The 26,101-nt window shown below is 37.3% G+C and overlaps 1 protein-coding gene across 9 annotated transcripts in view; it reads left to right on the top strand.

Annotated features, from left to right (window-relative positions):
- Positions 1-26,101, top strand: part of Tanc2 (tetratricopeptide repeat, ankyrin repeat and coiled-coil containing 2) — a 282,558-nt gene that overhangs the window by 145,614 nt on the left and 110,843 nt on the right. For all 9 annotated transcript variants that reach the window (XM_051158874.1, XM_051158875.1, XM_051158876.1 and 6 more), the window contains 3 exons: positions 805-953; positions 5,804-5,990; positions 19,632-19,895. In XM_051158874.1, the coding sequence (XP_051014831.1) occupies positions 805-953; positions 5,804-5,990; positions 19,632-19,895 (600 nt within the window). The remainder of the gene's footprint in view (positions 1-804; positions 954-5,803; positions 5,991-19,631; positions 19,896-26,101) is intronic.

A 26,101-nucleotide genomic window follows, 5' to 3' on the forward strand; every position in this document is an offset into this window, starting at 1 on the left:
AAAAAAAAAAAAGTAGGTGACTCAAGGGCTGAGGAGATGACACAGATTAAAAGGCTTGCTAACAGGAGAGCCCAAGCTCAGTCTCACACTTACATAAAGACTGGGCATGGTGGATCATAATTGATTGTAATCCAGTGCCCGGAAGGTGTAGGCAGCAATCTCTAGTACCAGAGAGAGACCCCAACCCCCAAACAGGTAGATAGCTCCCAAGGAACAGCATCTGAGGCTTACCTCTGGCCTCTACACGTGAGGATACACGCACCCACACAGAATTCTAACAATCAGCTGATAGACTGGATATGGTAATTTTGAATTTAGAATGTGAAAACTAAAGAAAAAAACTGAATATAAGAACGCAAACTATGGCACCAGCCAAGGATATATAGGCAGTAAACTTCGAACCCCTACCCAGACTAGCCGATGGACAGGACATTCTCCACCGTTAAGTGGAGAAGGAGATCTGACTTTCACACAAACTCTGCTGCCCCATATTTGACCATGTCCCTTGGATGGGGACGCCTGGTGACACTCAGAGGAAGGATAATAGCTCACCAAGAAGAGACTAGATACCCTATGAGCATATACAGGGGGAGGAGGTGTCCCCCTCAGTCACAGACATAGGGGAGGGGAATAGGAGGGGAAGCGGGAGGGAGGGAGGAATGGGAGGATACAAGGGATGGGCTAACAACTGAGATGTAATATGAATAAATTAATAACTAAAAAATTTTTTACTAAAAAAGAACAATAGAATGAAAATAGGCCATCTTGTTTTTAAGATTCATGTTTGCTGTCTTCTTGCTCCAGGTGATGTTGAGCAGGAACTGGGCCCACCTCCATCTGTAGATGAGGCAGCAAACACACTCATGACTCGTCTGGGTTTCCTCCTTGGAGAGAAAGTCACGGAAGTACAGTCAGGTGACCAGTACAGCATGGAGGTTCAGGATGAAAATCAGGTAAGCTGTGCACTATCAGCTTGGTCAAATAATATGAATCAGGAAAAGAAAATGGTGTGGTGTGTGAGCATGTGCTCACTCTGAAAGGAAAAATAGCACTTTTGTTAGAATTCATTTTGAGGTCTAGAATATAATTAAATTTTTCGTGGTCACTTTTTTTTTGTTTGTGGTTTTTTTTGTTTGTTTGTTTGTTTGTTTGTTTTATTTGGTTTTGGTTTCTCGAAACGGGATTTCTCTGTGTAGCCTTGGCTGTCCTAAACTTGCTTTGTAGACCGGGCTGGCATTGAATTCACAAAGATCCACCTACCTCTACCTCCCTGACTGCTGCAGTTGCCGGTGTGCACCACTGTGCTGGCTTTGTTTGTGTTTTATATATGTAAAGCTGCTGAATGATTAACAAATAAGCTACCCAAGTGACAGAACTGAGGGATTAACACTGCACTGAGAAATTAAAGTATACAGTATTCCCAAGTTCATGTGGAGTATGGCCAGATTAATGATATGCTGATCTTTAGTTTCTAAAACTACCAATTACTTTTACCACTAAAATTAATAATAAATTAACTTAGAAATTAACTTAGCTAAAAGTTAAACATCCCCAAATGCTTAGTTATTAAATAATATGTTTCTCAGAGGCCCTAGAATCCAGGAAATGAGAAAATATTTTAAACTGTTGCAATGAAAACTAAGTATAATTTATAGGCTAAAGCTCAAGGTTTAGTGAAAAAAGATGAGTTTTGAATGCATTTATTTAAAAAGTTGAAAACCTGAGGAATTAATGTTCTGAGTGTCCATCTCAGAAAGTTTTGAAGTATAATGTTGCAATTAACCTTCCTTTGGGTAGTATCCAAGCTAGACACAAGCTAGAGTTAGCTGGGAAGAGGAATCTCAATGAGAAATGCCTTTGGCAGATTGCCTGTAGGCAAGTCTGTAGAGCATTTCCTGGTGAGTGATGGATGTGGGGACCCAGCCACCCCTGGGCTGGTGGTCTGAGATTGTATAAGAAAGCGTGCTGAGTGAGCCAGGGAACAAGCCAGCGAGCAGCAGTCCTCCATGGCCTCTGCTTGAGGTCCTGCCTCAGGTTCCTGGCTTGAGTTCCTCCTCTGACTTCCCTTCATGATAGACTATAAGTGCAGGGTGAAATAAACTTTCCTTCCCAAGTTGCTTTTAGTCATTGCCTTTATCTCAGCAATAGAAATATAACTAGTTTAGTGCCTTATAGTGAAATATTTTACTCAGGTCTGGGGAGACGGCCTTGACCTACTCTTATGCTGGGAACCAAACCTAGGACCTTGTGCTTGCTAGCAAGTGCTTTACCACTGAGCTAACTCCCAAATACTTTTTATTTCTTGATGTTTATGTCAAGTTAGCATGGGACTATCCTAATAAAGATCACAAATATGCTACCCCTCCTTCTAATAGCTAAGTACTTCTTTTTTTCTACAAAATTATATTTCTTCATAAATGATAAAATTATCCATCCATCCTGCTATGACATTCTTCATGTCACTGTGATTTCAATCAAGGTCACAAGTGTGTAGACTGTGCCTTACTTTTAAATACACTCGTAAGGCCGTATCTTCAGATAAAACTAAAACATGAGGCTGGGGGATAAATGGTGATAGAGTGTTTGCCCAGCAAATAAAAGGCACTAGATTAATTTTTAGCCACTTGCCAAGAAAGAAAAAAAGAAGGATGACAAGACAATAGGGTCATTGTGAAGATAATACTTCATAAGCTGAAAGTACTGTACACAAAAGTGTGCAGCAGTATGCAGCATAAGTAGCATGTAAAATAAGCAAAGCTATGGTTTAGGGAAATTTTTGCCTCATATTTTTAATAATATCATTTTTATGTTATTTATTATTATTTGTGTATTATGTCAGGAGTGTACCACGGCATGTATGTGGATGTCAGAAGACAACTTGTGGGAGTCATTTCTTTTCCTTACTGTGTGGGTCCCAGGAATCAAACTCAGATTACTAGGCTTGGCAGTAAAAGCTTTCACTTGCTGAGCCAACTCCCTGGCCCCCATTTTCACAATTCTTTCTTTTCTTCTTATTAAGTGCATATGGGTGTTTTACCTACTTGTAAGAAATGAAAATATATAAAAAGCATCTAAAAACTGTTAAGCATTACATAAATATAAAAAAAATGATAATGACCATCGTAGCTTTTTGGAATATAACAATTTTCAACTTTTTGGAACCACACAAAAAGTGGCTCTATTGACCACTGGAATTTGTAGGACTAGGACTGGAATTACGAACTAGGAGCACATGTGCAGTGGTGAATGTTTAGGGCAGTCAAAGGACAACTTTATGGGGACAGTTCTCTCTTTCCATCATGTAGGTTCCAGGGATCAGACTCAGGGCATCAACCTTGCATAGCAAGGGATTTTATCCACTGTACCATCTCACCAGCCACTCACCTGTATTTATGTGGAACCTTATAAAAGATACAGACTGTGAACTTTATTTTGCTCCCTATAGAGAATGTTATAGACAATTGGAAACCCGCTAAAAGCTTCTAGAATTAGAGTACCTAAATTCCATTTTGGCTTGCAGCATGGAAAATACTGTCTGTATCTTGTTCACTACCTTCCATATATAAATGTATGGGCTGTCTTTTAATTCCCAAGGCTTGAACAGTTTTTGAGTTTCTAAACAACTTACAACTTTTGCTTTTACATTTAAGGCTTTTAAAAGCATGTGTTTTGTGATACTTTATTTTGTAAAAAATATAGTGTAAAAATCATGTGTTAGGGATTAACTATCACATGGATTATGCTATGTATATGATACACTGTCTGTTGACAAAGACTAGAAAGAGAATCTTGTCTATAAACAGAAATGGGTTGTTAACCATGGAGTCATCCCAAAATAAAACTTTGTTTCAGTTTATGGCAAGTATAGATATATCCAGTATAAAATACCTGAGTGCAGTTCATCTCATCGGCTACAAGCTATAGAAACTGAGTGCAAGAGGAGTAAAATTATGTGTTGACCTCCCTATAATGGTTGGGACCAGGCCATTCCCTTACCACTCACTACAATGGTTAGAATGAAATATGTCACCAAGGTGGCTTTCTGGCTGAAAGATGGAGGGTAGCAAGGGCAGAAGAGTGAAATCACCTTTTTTTCTACTCTCAGTGTACACCAAGGCCGAGATCCTCTTACCCCAAGAGCCCACGGATTCTCCCCTCTCCTACAGTGCTGTAGCCCATGTTGTGTTTGTGAGCCATCCTACATGTACAGAAAGAAACATCTGGCTCTTTTAGAAAAGTGTGTTGAATGTTTAAGTTGAGATGGTCTAGGGCTCAGTATCTGTTGGTTTTGTTGGAAATTGTCTGTTTTTTAATGTGTTCTATAGGTGATTCAGCTGCATGTCCACTTAAAAGCTATCGCTCTAACAACTGATAACATTTTGCATAAACAGAAGTTACAAAGAAATTGAAATTCCTCTTTTCTCTGGAGAGATACTGTATAGTAGAAGGAATTTGCCTCATGGATTTTGAGGGGTTATTTCAGCGTAATGAAATATCAGTTCCTCATATTACTGATACGATTGAAAGGATTTATGTGGCTGTAACTTAATGAGACTGTTACTTTTAAGTCAGATGTATCTTTTATGACTAGATATAGTACAAAAATTAAAATACAACATCCAAAAATCCTTACCAAATTAGTTAAAGATTGTTAATATTCTTGCAGCTTATAATTAACACATCCTCTAGTTATTAAGTATAGATTCTCAGTTTCAGGAAAGAGACTATTGATGGAGACCATATGTAAAGAAGTTGAAAAGCTTCCTTTAAATTTAATATTTAAACATGTTAAATTTATCATTAGTGCTTTTTCAAATAATTTTGTCTTTGATCACTTGTGACTTTTATAAGGATAAAAGTGCTTTAGTGCTTTACAAAAAGTACTTTTATTCACTATATCAGTAATTTATTTGGATAAAAAGAGCTGAAGAAAAAAATTGGATTTCTCATTAGTTGGACAAGTCAGAATGTATTACTACTAACCTCTTTGGTAATTTTTGATACCTTCATATTTAAAAACTTACCAAGGAAAGCTGGGCATAATGATGCCTTCATATAATAGGAGAGCTTGGGAGTGGGGGCAAAAGGATAGTAGTTCAAGGTCATCTCCTCCCTGTGTCATGCTCCATCCCTGTCTAACAAGAAACTTAGAACGGTGGTCATCTCAGACACAAGAATTATTCATAATATAAATTTATCTTTACACACAATCACTTTTTACAAGAAATGTCTTTTTGTGTTAAATAAACATTGTTTACTTTGTCATTAGAGAAGCTTGCAGAATAAGGTATTTTGCTCTGTACTCATAGCCTGTTTATCAAAAAGACCCTTCTTTTCATTAAGAACTTTTTTTTATTTCTCAGCTGCAAAGGTATTCTTTTTCTAACCAAAGATGGTTTTTAACAAGACAATATTCCAAGCTTTCTGAAAATTTTCATTGATTGGAAGTAGTAACTTGTGCTTAAAAGAAATTTCTGTTAGTGAACCAAAATGTAAAGTCACGGGTAATTTCTTTTTTCTTTTTTTTAATCTTTATTTAACGTATACGGAAAAACTAGCCACAACTCTCTGTTCATGTTAAGTGGTCAAGCTTTACCTTAACTGTAGAGCATGGGATCTCTCATCCTGGAAAGCAGAAACAAAGCCAGTGTAACTGTTGTAAAAGCTACATGGAAATTATTTATTGATTTTTTTTTTTATCACATTAGTATTTGGTCTTAAGATATATTTTATTTTTTTTAATGAAGAGATATATTTTAATAGCTGATCAGTTTATCTTATTTGGTACTGACTTTATTTTCAGACTTCAGCAATCACCCAGAGGATAAGTCCTTGCTCCACCCTGACTAGCAGCACTGCCTCTCCACCAGCCAGCAGCCCCTGCTCTACGCTCCCACCAGTCAGTACAAATGCACCTGCCAAGGACTGTAGCTATGGGGCCGTCACCAGCCCCACCTCTACCCTGGAAAGCAGAGATAGCGGCATCATTGGTGAGCTTCTTTTTATAATAATCATTTTGTATCTTTTTATTCCCTTTAAAAATAACTATGTGCGCTTAAGATTTTCAAAGTTATATTTTGAGATATGTGTAAATTTGTCCTTCTTTTTAAATGCTGAAGTGATAAAGGCCAACAAAATGAGAGACAGACATTCATATTTAATTCCTTATTTTCAGGCCTACCTACTTAGTAAGATATAAAATGTTCTTTACACTGGTTTCTGTAAATTCCCATATTTCATCTCTACTGGCAGTAGTTGTCCAGAAAAGTTAATTCTTTACTAGTGTAGTAGAGTTTTGTGAAACAGAGAACAGTGGTTAGGACTGAGTGGATGAAGATCTGCAATTTGAGTTGTCCTGGGGTTTGTATGTTTCAAGTAAGTAGCAGTCCTTTGATGAGGTTTGGAAGCCCATCCTGATCTGGTGTTTCATATCAATGAGGGATCTTGTTTTCGGCCCTTAACAAAGTAAAATAAGTTTTTGTTTTTGTTTTCTGTTTGTTTGTTTAAAACATTTTAAAATTTTTATTTAATTACTTTATTCAGATTACAACTCAATTATTATCCCATCACTTGTATCCTCCTGTTCCTCTCTCCCTCCTGCTTTCACCCTATTCCCCTCCCCTAGGTCTAAGACCAAGGGGGACCTCTTCCCCCACTGTATGGTCATAGGCTATCAAGTCTCATCTTGGTAGCCTGCTTATTCTTTCTTTGAGTGCCATCAGGCCTCCCCACCAAAGGGAGGTGGTCACATATGGGGCAGCAGAGTTAGCTTATGATTCTGGCACCTTAGACCAGTGTGTTCTTATGTCAGGAAAAGAACCCCATGTGCAGTGTATTCTTGTGAAGACGTGGAGCTCTGAGCCTAGGTCAGCGACTACACCTACAAGTGGTTTGCTGCTGAGTGTAGACCAAAAGCATGAGACACTTCAGTAGACAGAGCAAACATTCTTCTACCCCTCCTTCTCCAGAGTAGAAATCAGTCCTCTACTCATCTTCCCCATCTCCAGCCCTCCCCTTGGCTTGGACATTTTCCACCTCCAGGTACACAAACTTTCTAGTTGCTTAAACTGGGTTTTTGTCTGGAGTCAGCTCCCAGGAGCCTGGCCCCCTGTACTGCACAAACAGTGGACACAGAGAGGAACTCTAACAGACTGCAGATACAACCCAGCATATACCCAAAGAATTCCAATAGTAGAACACCCAAGAAAATGCCTTTCCAATTCTTTGTCTCTTTTCTTTTTTAAAAAACTATTATATTTAAATACTATTTTACTTCATGTTTAGAATCTTTAGTGTTGTTATTCCTCTTCTTACCTTATATATAACTTTATTTTTTAAGTAGTTTTTATTTTTTCATTACTTCACCTTTTCTTTAAACTTCTTTTTTCTTCTTTCTTGCCTCATCCTTTATTTTATTATTTTATTAATTTTTTAATTCATAATTTATGTTACATTATTTCTGCCACCTTCCTATGGTCATTCATGGTGTATAGTCTTTCAGTAATTTTTTTTCCAATTTGTTTTCTCCCTCTGACTTGTTTGGATGGTACTATCATTGTAGCAGCCTGTTTAGACCACTGATTGGTTTGGGGGCCTCAAGCAAAAGAAGGTCACTAAGAAGTATCCATACAAATCAGTGCACAGGTATCAACAGAAACACAAGAAATATGAAAAGACAAAGGCAAACTCGCTCCCGAAGTTCATATCTTAAAACCCAATCTAAAGATATTTAAATTGTTGAAATGTCAAAGAATGAAGAAGTCTCATTTAAAAAATAATCAGTAACCTCAAAGAAGATTAAAAGAAACAAATGAATGAAATAAAATCAATTGAAGACTAGGACAACAAACTTAGTAAACTAAGTGGAAAAAATTAGCAAAAAGGTTTTGAAGGGAGAGGGGAAAAAAAACCAAATGATATTATTGGAAATAAAATGAAATAGGAGTGAAGAGATGGTTCAGTCTGTAAAGTGCTTACAGGGATGACCTGAATTTAATCAAGAGAATTCTCCATCCCTGAACTAGTCACAGTAGCCAAGTGATGTCATCAACAAAGTAACTATCAGCAGATGAATAAATAAAGATGGTGTATATATGCACCAGAGTTTTGCACAGCTACAAACAAGAATGAAATGCTGTTATTTGCAATAAAATAAGGACTTGGAGATTGCCATATAAGTGGAATGCACTAAGGCTAGTATTTTTTTCATATATAAAAATCTAGATTTTTGTTTTAAGAATACATGAAAGTGCTGGACATGGTGGTGCATGTCTTTAATTTCGGCACTTGGGAGGCAGAGTCAGACCTGTGAGTTCAAGACTAGCCTGCTCTACATGGTGAGTTCCAGGGCGTCAGAACTATGCAGAGAAACCCTGTCTCAAACAAACAAACAAACACACCAAAAAACTCTCAAAACAATAACAAAAACAAGCATACAGGGTGGTGGTGGCGGCGCACACCTTTAATCTCAGCACTCAGGAGGCAGGGGCAGGTAGATCTCTGTTGGTTTGAGGACAGCCTGGTCTACAAAATGAGTTCCAGGACAGCCAAGGATATGTGGAGAAACCCTATCTCGAAAAACAAACAAACAAAGCCCAAACATGAAATTACAGTGAAGACAAGCAAGGGCGGGTCTACAGAGCCCAGGTAGCAGCAGCCATCCTTCAGATGGTGCGATTGTTCCAGAGTCTTTACAATTCCCAAGCCTTCTTGACCCCCAATGCCTGATGTTCTCCAAGCTATGAGACAATCAAAGAGGAGTATGGGGTGACTGAGCTGGAGGAACCACACAACTCAGCTGTTGCGAGAACCACCATGGTCAACATGCCCAGAGAGGTCTCTGTGCCCAGCCATGTGGTCTGGTCCTGTTCATTGCCTGTGCCTACTCTGTGAAGTCCAGGGACAGAAAGATGGTGGGCAATGTGACTGGGGCCCAGGCCTACATCTCCAGTGCCAAGTGCCTGAACATCAGCTCCCTAGTCTTCAGCGTCGTCATGGTCATTATCTGCATCATTATTGTCCCCACCACCTCTGTGGCAGGCTTTCAAGCCTTTTCACAAAGAGTACTACATTCTGGATTCTAATCCTGCCTCCTGTGCTCCACATCTGGCCCTATCCCTAAGCTGAGGCCTTGACTCTACACATTTGCAAATGTTACCCTTACACATCTGTTCACTGTGGACTCAATAAAGAAAATATGGTGGCAAAGAAAGAAAAAGAAATTAAAGTGAAGACTAAGAATCAGAAAGAGGTCCCATTGCAAGAAGAGATGGAGGATAAGAGAGGGTAATGGAGGAAGGAGGGGAAGGGGGGGGGAAGTGATGAACTGTTTTTTGGAATGCATTTTCTTTAATAATTGGGTTAGTCTGAGAAACATCCTACTTAGCTAAGAACAATATCAATGAAAAGCTGTGTCTACTCTCTGAGAAGGCAAACTGTATACTAAAGAAGGTGGGCTTTGTTCTTCAATGAAAATGGTTTTTCTGTGTACTTCTTTTCTGCCTGACTACCAAACAATGAAAATGCCATAGTCTAGAGCCAGCAATACATAGACTAAGGAAAAAGTATAAAATACAGACAGTAAGAGCAGGCATCACCTCAGAGCAGCCATGACACAGGAAGGTCTGGATAACAGCACCAGCAAGAAACACTCCAGGCTCTGAACAATAAATGTGAATCTTCCAAGAGCTGTGTCTCTGCAGGTTCACACAAAGAGACCATTGCCAAACTCTAAGCAAAGTGAGTTTGCTACTGTGCAATGTGGTTTCATGATTCCTTCACTGGTAGTACAGGCTGCAGGTTGCAGCATCCTGCCAACACCATCAAGATCTGATTCTGATGAAGAAGCTTAGAACACAGTTACTGGCAAAGGAAGAATTCACAAAAATGAAAGCATAGCTGGAAGCTACATATTTTGCAATGTTTAAGAAGACATTTGCAGTACATGATGTGTTCTTGTGTCGTGTCACAGCACATCCTGTTTTAAGAAAGGATTCAAATCTCCATACCGTCTTGGAATATAGTCAAGATCTGAATGTGTGAGGAAAAAAGAAAAATGAAGATTCTTCAAAAATATGATTAAATCAGAAGATAGAGTAATTGCTTCAGAATTGACTCCTTTGAGCACGAGTGAACATTCCTTTTAGTCTGTCATAACTGAGGTGGGGTGCATTTGTTAAAGCCAGATGACAAGATTCTGCAGAACACTGCAGCTGCTTACAATAGGATTGGCTCTTCATAGTAAGCTTTAGAAACTCAGGATTTTACAGATATGCAAATGAGAACTATAATTAAAAACTTTAAACATACATAAAAAGAAAAAAGTTTAGCAGCATAGAAAACAAAATACTTGTGTTATAGGCAAGCATTTTAAAATATTTTTGTCAAAGCATTGATAATAAACTTTTATGGGAAAAAAGTAAACAAGCATTAAATATCTAAAAACCTCAGCATTTGGATGGTGAGACAGGAAGATTGCAAGGGCTACACGGTAAGACCCCTTTGGGAGGCAGGAACATGGAGGGGATGAAGTAAAGAAAAATAAAAAGTTCCTTAAATAAATTTTAAATGTTTAGCTATTTAGTATTCCAGTGTGTGCACATGCGTGATTGGGTGCAGAATGAGATACCATAGTGCACAGGTGGAAGTCAGAGAACATTTACAGAATCAGTTTTCTACTTCCACCTTTATGTGGATTCCAGGATTAAACTCAGGCCACCAAGTTTGTACAGCAGATGACAAATGCCTTTTACCCAGTGGGCCTGTTGCCCTCTCTTCTTAAGTAACATTATTTTGATTACGTTAACAACTATTAGATTTCTCTCTAGACCCCAGAAAGTTTGGCTATTAACCAACACTAATTAGAACTTAGGGATAATAAATGGGAAATAAATGGTTTCTATCATTCAGAGCTAGAGAGGATTACCCTTCGGTACTGTGTGTGCAAATTCATATTTATCCTTAGACAAATCATTTGCCTTTCTCTTCCTGGGCTGCAAGTGCAGATTTTAATTAGTAATACTCTGTCTATACAGATTAGTCTGTGTAAAGCCTTTTTCATTTTATTAGTTTCTCTTTATCTCTTCCTCAGTCCCTTCCTATTGTATGTGCACGCGCGCGCGCCTGTGTGTGTGTGTGTGTGTGTGTAATATATAAAGTGGCATGTTAATATGTCTTGTTTTTGTTTGTTTTTATTTGACTTTTTATTGATTCTTTGTGAATTTCACATTTTGCACCTCAATCCTATGCATCTTCATCCCCTTGTGCCCAACCTCTGCCTTTGTAATCTCCACCCCAACCCAAAATTAAAAAAAAAAATCTCATGTGGAAGCTCTAGTGTATCACAGTGTGTCCCCTCAGTGTACCCTTTTGCACACACTTCTTTGCTTACAAATGTTTGTTGCAGTGAGTTATTGGCTCAAGGCTTCTGACTTCTGCTACACTGTCACCCATGCTTAAGTTGAGGAACACCTACGTTGTTTCTAGATTCTGGCTATTACAGATAAAGCTGCTATGAAGATAGTTGAACAAATGTCCTTGTTATATGGTGGAGCCTCTTCTGGGTATATGCCCAGGAGTGGTATAGCTAGGTCTTGAGAAAGCTTTCTGAGAAAGCACCAGATTGATTTCCAAAGTAACTGTACAAGTTTGCACTCCCACCAGCAATGGAGGAGTGTTCCCCTTTCTCCATCCTTGCTAGCATGTGCTGTCACTTAACTTTTTTATCTTAGCCATTCTGATAGAATACCCTTTACTATATCCACAAAGACTTGTATGAAAAAACTTCAAGTCTCTGAAGAAAGAAATTGAAGAAAATACCAGAAGATAAAAAGCTCTCCCATGCTCATGGATCAGTAGGATTAAAATAGTAAAAATGGCCATCCTACCAAAAGCAATCTATAGATTCAATGCAGTTCCCATCAAAATTCCAACACAGTTCTTTACAGACCTTTACAGACCTTGAAAGACCAATTCTCAACTTCATATGGAAAAAACAAAAAGCCTCAAATAGCTAAGACAATCCTTATAATAAAGGATCATCTGGAGGTATCTCCCTCCCTGATCCCAAACTGTACTGTAGAGCAACAGTAATAAAAACTGCACGGTACTGCCGTACAAACAGACTGGTTGATCAATGGAATCAAATTGAAGACCCAGAAACAAACCCACACACCTATGGACACTTTATCTTCAACAAAGAAGCCAAAACCATACAATGGAAAAAAGAGAGCATCTTCAACAAATGTTGCTGGTTTAACTGGATGTCTACATGTAGAAAAAATGCAAATAGATCCACACTTATCACCCTGCACAAAACTCAAGTCCAAAAAAAGACCAAAATTATAAAGGAGAACTGGGAAGCTGGCTGCATTGATAAAGTACTTTCCATGAAGCACAAGAACCTAAGTTCTGACACTAGCACTCATGTAACAAGATGCCACAGTGATCTACACCTTTGATCCTTGAACTGGGGAGGCGGCAGGCCACTCAGTCTACCCTAGTTGGTGAGCTCCACATCAGTGAAAGCTCCTGTCTCAGAAAATAAAATGAAGAGCAACTGCATAAGACACCCAGCATCAGCCTCTGGCAAACTTGCCAAAATATTTAAAAATTCTCCTTATAACAAAAAGGAAACCAGCAATGCATCAAGTGTTAAATATTATAAATATAAAAGTGTCATCTCTAGAGTCCCGAAAACTTTCACCGCAAAGGTCTTGATTCACCTCAAACATGATACAGTCTCCACCACAGGAAGCATTCTCTATGATTTCCTAACTTCCTTCTGAAAGCCACATGCTCCTAAAGTCTGAGGTAGTAAACTGTCCAAGGCTTGCAGGGAAATTAATTATTTGTAATTTTTATCAGTATAACTTGATTAGTATAAAATTGTGTGCCCAATCATAGTACTAATTATAATCTATCACTATTATATCACTTTAAGCAGTAATTTTGATATCCCAGTCTTTCTGAGATAAAAATTATTGATATATAATTTTTAACATTTCTTTTTCATACCAAATTTTGATTAGATCCTTTTGGATTGGATGTGTAGCACAGGTTGAACTGAAGTCTGAATCCATTTTGGTTTCTATCTTTTATTTACCTAGAAATCAAGTTCCCTCCAGAAGAGTTTAAAACTTGAGTTTCCCTTTAGTCAAATCTTAAGACTATCTTTTTTTTTTTCTTTTGATCTTGAGTTTTTTGAAAAATTAACTTTGTATCCAATAGCCTTAGATCATCTAAGGCTTACAAAGATTAAGTATCTGTGGTCAACTGTTCAGTGATTATGTTTCACTTCTGTAGCCAAAAAGCAAAGTGAACAGCTTCTCCTTTGTTCTAGCACACTGTGGTTCTCGATCTCGTCCACATTGCCCTCTGAGTCATTTGCTGAGTGCTAGATAACTTGCATTAGGTTTTTTGTGCCTTTCTCACTTGTTTTCAGAAATATGCAGGCTCACTGCTAAGTTTGCTAGTCCTTTACTCTCAGCTCCATCATCTTTCCACACTGTCTACCTGTAACACTTAACATTAGGAGATCTTAGGTAGTCATTGGGCTGTATTTATATTACATAGCATGTTTTTAAAAACAAGCTGGAGCACTCTGTTCATCAAAATAATTTAAAAGAGCAAATGGCATTTTTCTTGTATAATTAACCTGATATAGTTAACAGCCACTTGTTAAGCAGAGAGTATGGTCCAGATACAATCATTGAGTCCTTACGGTGTGTGGGGATCCTATAGGAAAGCTACAGAGAGCTAATAGGATCAGATCATTGGAAATATATACAGCATGTGTCAGAAAAATGCTTTCAAAAACATTCATAAAGGCACTGGAGAGCAGAAGAGAGTGCAGATGTGCCCAACTGGACTCAAGGCACTTCCAGAGGTAGCTTTTCCTTAATCACATGCATAAATCACCAAGATTTGTAGGGACGATTTTGCTGTCAAGAAGAGCTTCCAGAAATTTCCACTGAAATCAGTTATGCCCTCTGGCCAGATAGCCAAAAGCAACTTGGGGATTAAGAGGTTTGTTTGGTTTACATATCTCAAGTCACAGCTTACTGAGAGCAACAAAGGAAGGAATTCAAAGTGAGCAGGAAACCTGTGTTTCATGCCTGGGACCCACATAGTTGAAGGAAAGAACTAACTCTGTAAAAAGTTATCTTTTGACTTCCACAGTCAAGCCATGACATGCACACTCCCATAGATATGCACGCACAAAGGAAATAAATAAATGTAAAAAAATACTCATAATGCGAGATGAGTAACAAATCAATATACTCTAATATTGCACAAAATAGTGTTTCACTCAAACAAGCCTATAAATCCATAGCTAATAAGCCCATGGAAAGTATGTATTATCATTATCCTAGTGACTACTAGGAAAGTACAGATAAATCACAATGAAATACCACTCCACAGCCACAGAATGGTTGTTTACAGAAAAAAAAAAAAAATCCCAAATGTGACAAGATAATGCCATAATGTCTTACTTGGGGAAGTCATTTGGCTGTTGCTTACGAAGTTCACATTTTTCCTTTTTTGAGGTGAAGTTTCATATAGGCTTAGGCTTGCTATGAAGCCAGTAATGGTCTTGGACTCAAGATATTCCTGCTTCTACCTCACGAGCGCCAGAAGCACACATATTGCTCAGCCCTGGCAATTTACTCTTAAGAATCAACCCAGCTGAGAGACATGACACATGACTGTAATCTAGGCACTTGGGAAACTGAGGCCGGAGGATTGCCATGAGTTAGAGGCTAGTCTGGCCTATATAATGAGTTCAAGGCCATCCTGAGCTACAGAGTGAGACCCCAGCCCAAAAATAAAAGGTTTAGCCATCAAAAATGTTCAGCATGAATGGGTGGTGTCACAAAGTCATGCCCATAGCTGAGAAGCTGTTGGCAGTTGGTAGTTATAGGGAGGAAGAGTAGGGATGCAGTCCCTGGTGGGTTGCTCATGTGCTGGTGGACAGCCCTACACTCAGACTGTGCACATACTAGTGAACTTAGTGAGTTTAGAAAAAGAGTATGTGTTGAGATGGAGAAGTGGCAGAGTGTGGGAGGAGTTGGAGGAAAGAGCCAGGAATGGATTTAAATAAAGCACATTGAATGCCTGTATTGAATTCTCAAATACTAAATTTTTTAAAAACCACAAAGAACAAAAGGAAAGAATGGACCTACAACCAGACATATGGTGCAGGCCTGTAATGCCAGCTACTCAGGAGACTAGAGAAGAACCTGCCTGTGCAACAGAGTGAACTCAAGCATGTGGCTTAATGGTAGCATAATCATCTAGCATGTGTGGGGCCCTAGATTCAATCCCCAGTACTGCAAAAATAAACATGACGTCAACCTAGGAGAAATTAAATGGTGTATGTTAATAACAAACAGTATTATTCATAATAGCAAAAACAATCCACATATCCATCAAGGGTAATTTATTATATAAAATGTGTTATCTCTGTACCATGAAATATTATTTAGCAAGAAAAATTAAGTTATTAATAAATACTACAGCACAAATTGACCTCAGAAATGAGCTAAGTGAAGGAAGCTAGACACAGAAATGAGATAATGTTTGATTCTGGTTATAGGAAGGTCTAGAAAGGGTAAATTTATAGAGATTTAAGTAAAGTAGTAGTTTTCTAGGACTAAAGTGAGAGCCATCAACTACAGGTAGGTACGAAGAACTGTGGGTTAGTGGAGATGTTCTAAAACTAATTATAGTGACAATTGTATCAGTTTATGAATTTACTAAACATGATTTATATTATAGTATGTGCATTTATTGTATGCAAATTACACTTTATTGAATCTGTCTCAAAATATAGAAGTAATTTTATTCATAACAAACCTGTTTGTAAGACTGTGATTCCTGCATCCTCACCCCTCCCTTCCACACATAAACAGTAATATACACGACATGCTGTGCAAGCAGTTTTTATACTGAAATGGTACTTTACTGTACATCAGAGGAAGAAATTAGAGGCACTCTCATGAATCGAGGTATCTTACTTACTAGGAACTGTTTTCCCACTATTCTTTGTTTTACTGGAGAATAATTAAATCTAGAAAAAGCAGAAATAAAGGTATAATAGGAGTAGTGGGAAAGAATAAGTAAATTTTTCTTTGGGAGGTGGTAATGTTTCCTTTTTAACTTCACTTGTGGAAATGTTGCACATACAGATGTTTAATTTATAAAAAGGTAACCTATCCGGCATGTTATTATGGGAGCTTTGAACTTGTCCGACTTTTAGTGGCAATGTTTAAGGCTATTACATTCTCTAGTGCATTAGTCAATATGATGGCTTTAAATTACAACCAGTTTCCACCATAGCGTGTTGCTGCAAACAGCATTTTATTTTGTGATTTTCTTTTCATGTGTCATCTCTTTGCCACAGTGTTGCCCCCTTCAGGAGTTAAGCACTTGTGTCCTTTGCATCACTACATCTGCACATCTTCTTTCTAGTTAGACAGTAACAACTCTTTAGGTAGGTAGGTAGGTAGGTAGGTAGAATTAGTTAAAAGTTACCCAAATATATATGCAGCATCAATAAGTAAAAATTCTTGGAATTTTAAGTAGCTGTTCAAAGAATTTAACTTTTGATATTCCTGTACCTGCTGATTAAGATTCAATAAAACAAACCTGTTCTTAATTCTCACAGTACAAGTAAGCTCTATAGAAGTCATTATGGAATATTGTCAAAAACTAAAAATACAGCTACCATTTGATCCAGTTATAGCAAAGCTAGTGAAATTGTTCCCTAGAGTGACTAAAAGCTAGCAAATATTGAGGTTCATAAATGTTCTTATGTGTTGAAATCCTGGAGTATTACTGAGAAGGCCTCCTTCTAAAAACTAAAAAGTCAAAGTCTACTTAATTTTTTTGGCAACAGCCGTAAAAGAAGCCTAATTGGTCTCTTCCACTTGTTTCCCTAACACGAATCAAAAAACTTTACCAAGTCTTAAAATACCTGAAAGAATATAATATAATACTGGGGGCTATGTGAACATTTACCACTCCTGGCATTCAGACATAAGTTCTGTACTTTAGAACTTTGCTTCTATGTCTCTAATATATATGTCATCTTGTACTTTTTTTTTTTTTTTGCAAAGTAAATCATTTCTTTACTTAAATGCTGCCCAGGTAACATTTATTTATACCCAATGTAGAAATATTTTTAGCGTAAGTACTATAAAAGTTGCACTGAAGAAGGAGCCCATTTATTTTCTGCATCTTGTTAACATTTGCAGCATCCTCCAAAACTGCCAGAGCAGCACAGCCAGAAATAGAGTTTACTTTGCACTGTTTCTCTGTGCTCCTTGGAGATGTGTAGGGTGTTAGCCTGTGTCCTCTCACATGTTTCTCTGTGCTCCTTGTAGATGTGTAGGCTGTTAGCCTGTGTCCTCTCACATGGTTTCTCCTTTGTTCAAGTGAAATTATAGATGTTTGTTTGGCTTTATTTAAGATTTATTTTTAGGTGCATGGATGTTTTGTCTGAATGTATGTCTGTGTTTTATGTACGTGCCTGGTACCCAGGGAGAGCTGAAGGGGTCAGATATTCTGAGACTGGAGGTCTGCTTAGTCATGAACTACCATGTCATGTAACTCCAGGCGCTGTGGATGGAACCCAGATTCTCTGTAAAGGTAGACCATGCTCTTAACCACTGAGTCATCTCTTCAGCTCCCTGATACCAAGTTTTCTAATTTAAATACCAAAAAGTCTGAAACTACAGTAGCTACCTCTAGAAATGTACAATCTAGTTTAGGAATCAAGGCATTGTCAACAAAAGAATTGCTACAATATTAGTAAGTGGTTAAGACCCTAAAGAGTTACTGAAAGGCAAGTACAGTGAGGACAGTAGCACCAGCCCTGCTTCGTGTTGTATTGATGCCCAATTGGAATGTGCGGCTACACAGTTTAAAAGCTGTGAGTAGGACTGGGTTGTAGTTTGATGCTAGAACATGAGTTTAGGTTTAACCTTCATTACAGTGCCCCCAGAAACACAAGGTACAAAGTACTAAATAGGAATTGACCGTGATTTCCAGTATTATTAAATATTGCCTAGTAAGAAATTAATATTACTGGACTCTTCTAGGTGCTATCTCCTGACCTCTTAGTTCCCTGCGTTATTTTAGTCCCCAATTTCTTCTTCGTGTTCTTCTTTTGAAAGAATTTCTCGGTTCCACAGCTGCTTCTTTTTTAAGGTTACCACCACCTACTTTAGTCTTGGCTTCTGCTCACCTTCATTTACCCTTGTTTACAAAGACTGGCCAAGACACAGGAACACACTTTTCACTGTTTCATTTTGTTAGCTGCCTGCCCTTAGTGATCCATTTCTTACGGTTTTTACAACTGATTACTATGCAGGAAATATAAGGTACTAAAATGTGGGGATTTGACTTCCAAAGTTTACAGCCAAAAATGTTCAATGATATTTATAACTTCATTTCTCCTGAGGAGCTCCAAAACACATGCCTCTTCTGGTTTCATCAGTTTGTTTTGAGACAAAGTCTCACTTTTATATTCGTAGCTGCCTTGCCGTGTACCCAAATTGGCCGTGAACTTGTAATCATCTGCCCATGGTATCCCAAGTATTGGGGTTACAGATTTGTGCCACCACTCTAACTTTTCTCCCTCAATTCTAAGTTGAGTGTGTATTTCTTCATCTTTTCTAGTTAAGTTCCTTTTTCCAGATCCTTTTCTTTTTGCAGTTAAGAAATAAATAAAAACCTCATTTATTTTTTTCTTAAAGAAAAATTTAGGTTTTATTTTGTATTGCAAAACCCCTAACTCCACCTAAATTTATAGAAAGAAAACATCTTTTTGTAGGATTATGGAAATGACCTCCTAAGTTTATTTCTTTTCTTTGGCAATAGATATAGTCAAATTATAGGAGAAGAACATGAACTAAGTGTAAAACTCTCTTGGGATGATATCTCTTATTCTTCCATAGTCATTACTAAAACTTCAATAATTTAGACCTTACTCTTTTTCATCTTTTCATTTCTGGGGTTATGAAAATGTTCCTATTTGTGTATAATTATTAGGAAGCTTAGATAAATTCTAGAAGACCTTTCAGGTTTTGCTTTAATTAAAATCATTATTCTTTAGCAAACCACTTAGAAATGATATGCAAAGGATCAGAACTGAGAGGAATTGTACAAAAAAAGGCCTGCGTTGCTTCCTTCTTTGAGTAGGTTCTTACTGCTGTATTAATTTCTACTTCACTACTGTTTATTTCAGTCATATGTTTTCTTGTTCTTTGATGGAAAGAACAAGATAAGAGAAATAGAGAGGGTTTGGGCAGGGAGGAACTGTTGGTGGTCTCTGTACTCCATAAAAATGTATAAATACCTTTTTGTTAATTCTAAAATCTTACCTTTGATAAGGACTTGTTCTAGGTCCCTTGCCACTCGTATATGAATTTGCTTATTTGATTTAAATAAAATGTTAAATATATGTAAGATATGATTGTGTGATGGTTTCAGTTATTAAAACTCCTAGAGGTAAGTGGCCATAGTATCTTTGGGAAATAACATTAGTAGATAACATAATTACTACTAATTTTGAAGAGATTAATGTTTTCTTTTTTTAAAAGCATTCGTTTTCTTTTTTTTTTTTCCAGCTACATTGACGAATTATTCTGAAAACATGGAGCGTACAAAATATGTTGGGGAAAGCAGTAAAGAATTAGGATCTGGAGGAAACCTAAAACCATGGCAGTCTCAAAAATCCAGCATGGACTCCTGTCTGTATCGAGTAGATGAAAACATGACTGCCTCCACGTACAGTCTGAATAAGATCCCAGAGAGGAATTTGGAAACTGTTTTGTCACAGTCAGTACAGTCTATTCCTTTGTATCTCATGCCGCGGCCAAATTCTGTAGCAGGTAAGTTGGTTTGGGTTTTTGTTTTTTAAGACTATTTTAAAAATAAGACAAGTCATCTTTCTGTGTTTTAGTAATGTACATACATCTCTTACCCTAGAATATGAAGGTTTATATCCATCAAGTGGTTTCCTAGTTCTCCTCCCGGACAGACATAAACACATAGAGAGTCAGAGAGAGGGCCAATAAACTATATAAACCAGTTAGTCTCATTGTGGTAGAAACATTAGGCCTGGGAATATACCTCAACATTGTAGCATTTACATAGCACGCATACGGTACTGAGTTCAAGTTCCAGTATTCCAACAAAGAAGAACATAGTTTGAAGTTTTACCTTCTTAAAGCTTGAGTTTTAATAACCATACTTTAATTTAAGCATAACCAGGTGCAGTTCGTAAGCAGAAGTCATCATCCATTGTTTAAAGGTGTAGCAGGTGAGCAGGCAAGACACCCAGCTTCTTCCCTCTCTCAGTCCAGTGTCCTCACAAAACTCTCTTAGCATAGAACACCAGGCACCTTCATTTCCCAACTCAGATGCCCCAGCAGGCTCAGTCATGAAAGAATGATACAAGAGGGTAAGTGACAGAAATACTAAGTCATTTTTGCTCAGCAGCTACACAGGATTGATGTCAGGGATATTTTAAATACAGCTATTTTGCTATTTAATTATTCAAACCAAGAGTTTTACAGAAATAGCCATCCTGACATTTTCAATATGTATCATCGTCTGCACTTTGTCCAGACTACAAAATAAAAATTAAATTTGTCATTCTGAGTCTCCAAATGAATGCCTAGGCAGATATATTTCATGATAAGGAATAGTAAAATATTTATTGTCATTAGATGTACTTTGCAGGAATAATTATTTGATATGCAGCTAGCATGATGGCGCCCACCTATAGTCCTAGCACTCTGGAGGTGGAGACCAAAAGGTCAGGAATTGAAACCCAGTGTCAGTTACATAGTCAGTTCCAGACCAACATGAGCTACATATACAAGGTCCTATTGTAAAACAAACAATGAAATGATTCATTATGTTGGTGCTGGCTTCCTGCCACTTACATCCCTTTTCTACCTGTTCTTTGGTTCTGACCTCTGGGAAATGATCAAGTTCTGTTGTCAGGCATGATGATTGGGGGGTGGATCATCTAGAAGACCCTTCACTTCTGTGTAGTGACAGTGAACTCTCTTTCTTCGGCCCCTCTACATATGTTGATCCTCTTACAGTTAAGTGCCTCCCATATTGCAGCCAATTGCATGTGTCCCCTGGCCTTCTTCATGCTGGCCCGTGGGAGCTGGCACTCAGGCAGTTGAAACGTCTTTGTCTTCTGGATATTCCTTTTGTCCTGAGTGATAAACTTGTATGTCTGACCCTGAAGTTTTCATGTCTTCTTCCATCATCCAGGCTCACTAATTAGGATGAATTATGAGATCCTTCATAGTCCATAATCATGAATACCACTTATAATCATAGCCACAAAATGAGAAGAAATGGCATTGCCAAGCATTGATGAGGATGTGATGCAGCTAAAACACTGCGCATTGATGGTGGGAGTATGTTACACATCTGTGGGAAATAAGAGCTTCATGAAAAGTATTGCTATCAGTCTGTAGATACTTAGTGGTATACTTGCATTTACATTAGGTTTTATATTTAAAGTTCTAAGAGCCTACCATACTATTTAACAAAGTATATGAGCTGGCTGTGCCATTTTACATTCCTAGCTAGCAAGCACTGTAGTTTCTGTTTCTCTACATCCCTTCCACAATTGGCCTTTGTTTTACCTTTATGATTTTAATTGAGTGTGAGATGATAGTTGATTATGGTTTTAATTTGCACTATATTAATGCTTAATAATGCTGAGCTGATTCAAGTAGTACTTATATATTTTCATAGTGAAATTTCTACTTAGACCACTGGCACAACTTTTGATTGACATGCTTGTCCTCTTTCTGAATTTTAAAAGTGTTTATATTTTTTCTGACTATAACTTGTGTCACACATGTGTTTGTAAATATTTTTCCCAGTTTTCTGCCCCTCACTTCATTTTTTACTGCTATATTGTAAAGCACGATAGTTTAAATTTTGTTGTAGTCTATCAAAAATTCTAGTCAACAGTGGTCTTAGTGATATTTTTATCATTTTAAGTAAAAGTGTATTGCTTATATTACATATTATAACACTAGTTTCTCTGTGTCTTTGAGTTTATTTTAATTCAAGGTTGGAGAATATTTTTCCTTTACATACTTTGTATTCTCCCTTTCCCTTTCCTTCTCCCCATGTTAAAACAAAAAGGAAATATGTCATGTTTAATCATTATGCTGGGAGGTCTCAGCAGTGTCATTTTAACATTTGTCTTTCTAGCTGGCAGAGTTCTTTAGCTTATGAGGGAGTGCTGATCAGACATCTTATAGGAAATTGAAGGCCAGATGAGATGGCTCAGCTGGTATAGCCATTACACTTGCCTGCTTAGATCCACGGGACCCACTTGATAAAAGGAGAAAACCAACTGCTGCAAGTTGTTCTCCAACCTCCACGTATCTGCCATGATCGACAAACATGTGCACACACATAATAAATTAATCACTCAATAAACAAGTGGCTACAATTAGAGAAAAAGGAAAACATGAATGTACCACCAGAGACCAGATAGGTTGATCTGAAGAATGTGATCTTACACTGTTGGAATAGTATGCATGACTGTGTTGAGCAAATTATTTTATCAGGGAACTCTTGAAATCAGTGTTGGATATGTTACAAGCAGGTTTACTGTGGCCTAGAGGGCAAATCAGAGGTCAGACAATAGTTTGTTTTACATTTATTTTTTGTATGTGGGAACCATGGCTTTACTCTGTTCCCACAGAGACAGGAAAGTAAGCTGTGAACCAAATGAGTCATTTATTTTCAAAGGTTCATAGACTGTAAATGTAAAATGTTACTTCCATGGGGAATTACTCTGCTAAGTATATAATATCTAAGAATCTGATAAAACTTCAAAATCTGGCAGTTTAAATGATAATATACCTAAATCAATTTTAAGTTAGTTTTCTTATCTCCATTTTTACATTTTAGCTCTGTCTATATACATATGTATTTTCATATACTTTGAAATGGTTCTCAAAACTGAGGAAGATAAACCTCCTTGATAATCGAGAGTAACTGAGAAGCTGGGCGTGGTAATATATGCCTTTAATTCCAGCACTTGGGAAGCAGAGACAGGTAGATCTCTAAATGCAAGACTAACCAGCTTTGCAAAAGCCAGTTCCTGGAAAGCCAGGGCTACACAACAAAACCTTGTCTCATAAAACCAAAGCCAAAAAGACAGAGAGAGAGAGAGAGAATAGAGTAACTGAGGTTTTCAAATGTGAAATAGGAAAAAAATCAAGTATATTTACTCTTTTTTTGTTTTACCCAATTTTTAGTTTGCATACAAAACTACATTTCATTATATTTTCACATATCATTCATTGCACTGCCTACACTCATTCCTCGCCACCCTCCCTTCCCCCCGCTTCTCAGTGGTTTCTTGTGATCTCCAAAAATAGTCTCCCTTCTGCTTTCATATAGAATATTTTGATCAACATTCTGCATAGAAGAGAAAACACAGTGTTTGTTCCTCCCCTACGTTCTTCTTTTGCTCCCTATGTACTTATTAAATTGTCTTAAACATAGGCAACCAAGGAGTTGTATAAAGGAGAGATGGGTGTAAGTAATAAAAGGCTTTGTTCAAATCCAACTTTTAAACTTCCCTTCTTTTTTAAACTTAGTCTGAGTAATACGAAGAGATCACATAATGTTGAGTAACAGTGAAAAACATACTACTGCTGGGTTTGTTGAGTCACATTTATAAAACCAGCACTTAGGAAGGTAATGCAGTTTAATGGTCAGTTTGCAACCAGACTGGGAGACATCTGTAGCAGAGCACTATCCTTAAAAGGGAGAGAAAGTGTCATTTGTATCACGTTTAAAGTCCTGTAGACAGCATATGTAAAGGGATCTCACTGTGTTCCATAGTCTGTCAGCTATGAAGAGAACTGCCTTCTTTTGCCTAGGCGCCCGTGACGCTACACACTGTAGTCCCAGCATTGGAGAATGGACGTAGGAACAAGGAGTAAGAAACAAGGCCGTCTCCTCGGTTACCTAGTGAGTTGGAGGCCAGCCTGTGCTGCGTGAAGCCTCATCTTAAAAAACAAACTTACTTGTGGGACAGTAGAGTCAGCACATAGGCAGATGCTAAATGGGAAATAATTTTAATTTTCTAACATTTTTACTCCTGCTCCTAACACATACATAAGAAATATATCAGGTTCCTAAAATTATTATCTGTATTTTTTTCAACTGTATAAATATGTTGGCCAAATAGATTTAGCTTATAGTTTTAGAAATGTGATAACTAACAAATTGAGGAAAAAATGTGCCAATAATAAGCAGGTTCTGTATCCAAAGACAGTGCTATATGAGAAGCTCAGTGGACTCGGGATGTAGCTCAGGGGAGGGCACCTGCCTCCTAAGGAACCGAGGACGACGTACAACAGTCTGCAGCTTGGGCTTTTCCTGATGTAGTTAATTTTCTAAATACAAATTGAGATTTCATACACCTTTCAGTTAAAATTCTAAACAATGAAAATTTTAAACTGTGAGTTTTGTGGTGTGCATAGTTTGAATTGCTATTGTGTGTTTGTTTTTAAGCCTCTGTGTTGGAAGGAAATAGACTATTGTGGATTTGTGGTTGCATGGCTGGGATTATCAGCCGGCTGTCTATGGTCATCTTTGGTGTCTTAATATGAGATTGGCCATGGATTGGAGGCATGTGGGACACAGGAAGTGTTTTGCAGCAGCTGTCATCAGTGCTTTCTGTGGGAAAGAGGGTTCCTTTGGAAAAATACAAACAACAAACTCCATTAAAAATGTAATTTCTCTTCATCCACTTGTTAGTACTTGGAGCAGCACAATTTTCTAAGAAAACACCTTAAAGCAGGTAAATGCAGACTGGGAATCTAAGGGGGTGTAACTCTAATTAGAAAGTGTAATGCAGATTTTATAGAAAATCAAAAGGGGCTGTTCAGCAGTCAGAATAATGACTTTATTTATATAAATATAGGAAAGTGGCTTTCTGTGCAAGAGTAGGAAACAAAAGGACCCTTCCAGCCTCCCTGTTCATGCACACCAAGAGTGCCGGCAGCATTACTATGCTCTATTTCCATTAGTAGCAACGGACATAAGAAGAAATAACTAAATGTGGTTCTAAAATCAGTATGGAGTTGTTCTGAAATGCTCTCTATTTAATATTTTTCTGATCAGAAATGATATATTTAAATTATATTCATTTTTTCAAAAATGCTTTTATTTATTAAATGCTTTATGAGTATATGGTCTTCAGCTGTTTTCATCTAATAAAAAAAATCTAATTTAGAATAAATTTTCTCTTTTTCCTAGTCCCTTTTCCTACTAAAAGCAAGACTTTTTAATGACAGGCTTTCTTTCTTTCTTTCTTTTCTTTTCTTTTTTTTTCTTTTCTTTTTTTTTTTTTAAATGACAGGCTTTCTTGTAGAGTATTTTTTTCTTTTACTTAAAAACTTATATTACAGATTTGTTTTTCTATTTTCTCATTTCACTTGAATTTATGTAATTATTTCATATATTTGGCAAGTGTTCATTAAACATTATAATACTGATTTAACCTGACATAATTCTCTCAGAAGTATTTGCCAGTACAAAGTAAGAGTGGCATTATGACATGGGAATATATTTGTCCCAATGGAGCTCTCAGTAGTCTTTGTAGAGGGTGATGATTATTTCTGTAGTCATCTTCAAAATTGCCCCTTAAGAACAATGTTAATTTGCTTGTTGATTGTTTAAATATACCTGAAATATAGCTATAAAATATATGATATTCAGTCATTGTATGAGTATTTATTGAGCATGAGCTATATGTCAGGCACTGTTGTAAGTACTTATCAGTTAGCAAAACAAAGATTCTATCACCATGAAGCTTACTTTCTACTTGGAAAAAATAAGTAACTTACATAGTATGATAAAATATATTCTATTTAAAAAAAAAAAAAAAAAGGTAAAAACAGCATCACCATTATCTGAAGAAGCAAAACGGGGATAGGGCTGAAGATAGAGTCACCAGATCGCTCAACGTACACTGAGCATTATGTTCAGGACACTCGTTTCATTGTCTGAAGAGATGGGATGATCAAAA

Source organism: Acomys russatus, chromosome 16 (genome assembly GCF_903995435.1).
Source record: "Acomys russatus chromosome 16, mAcoRus1.1, whole genome shotgun sequence".
Lineage (NCBI taxonomy): Eukaryota > Metazoa > Chordata > Mammalia > Rodentia > Muridae > Acomys > Acomys russatus.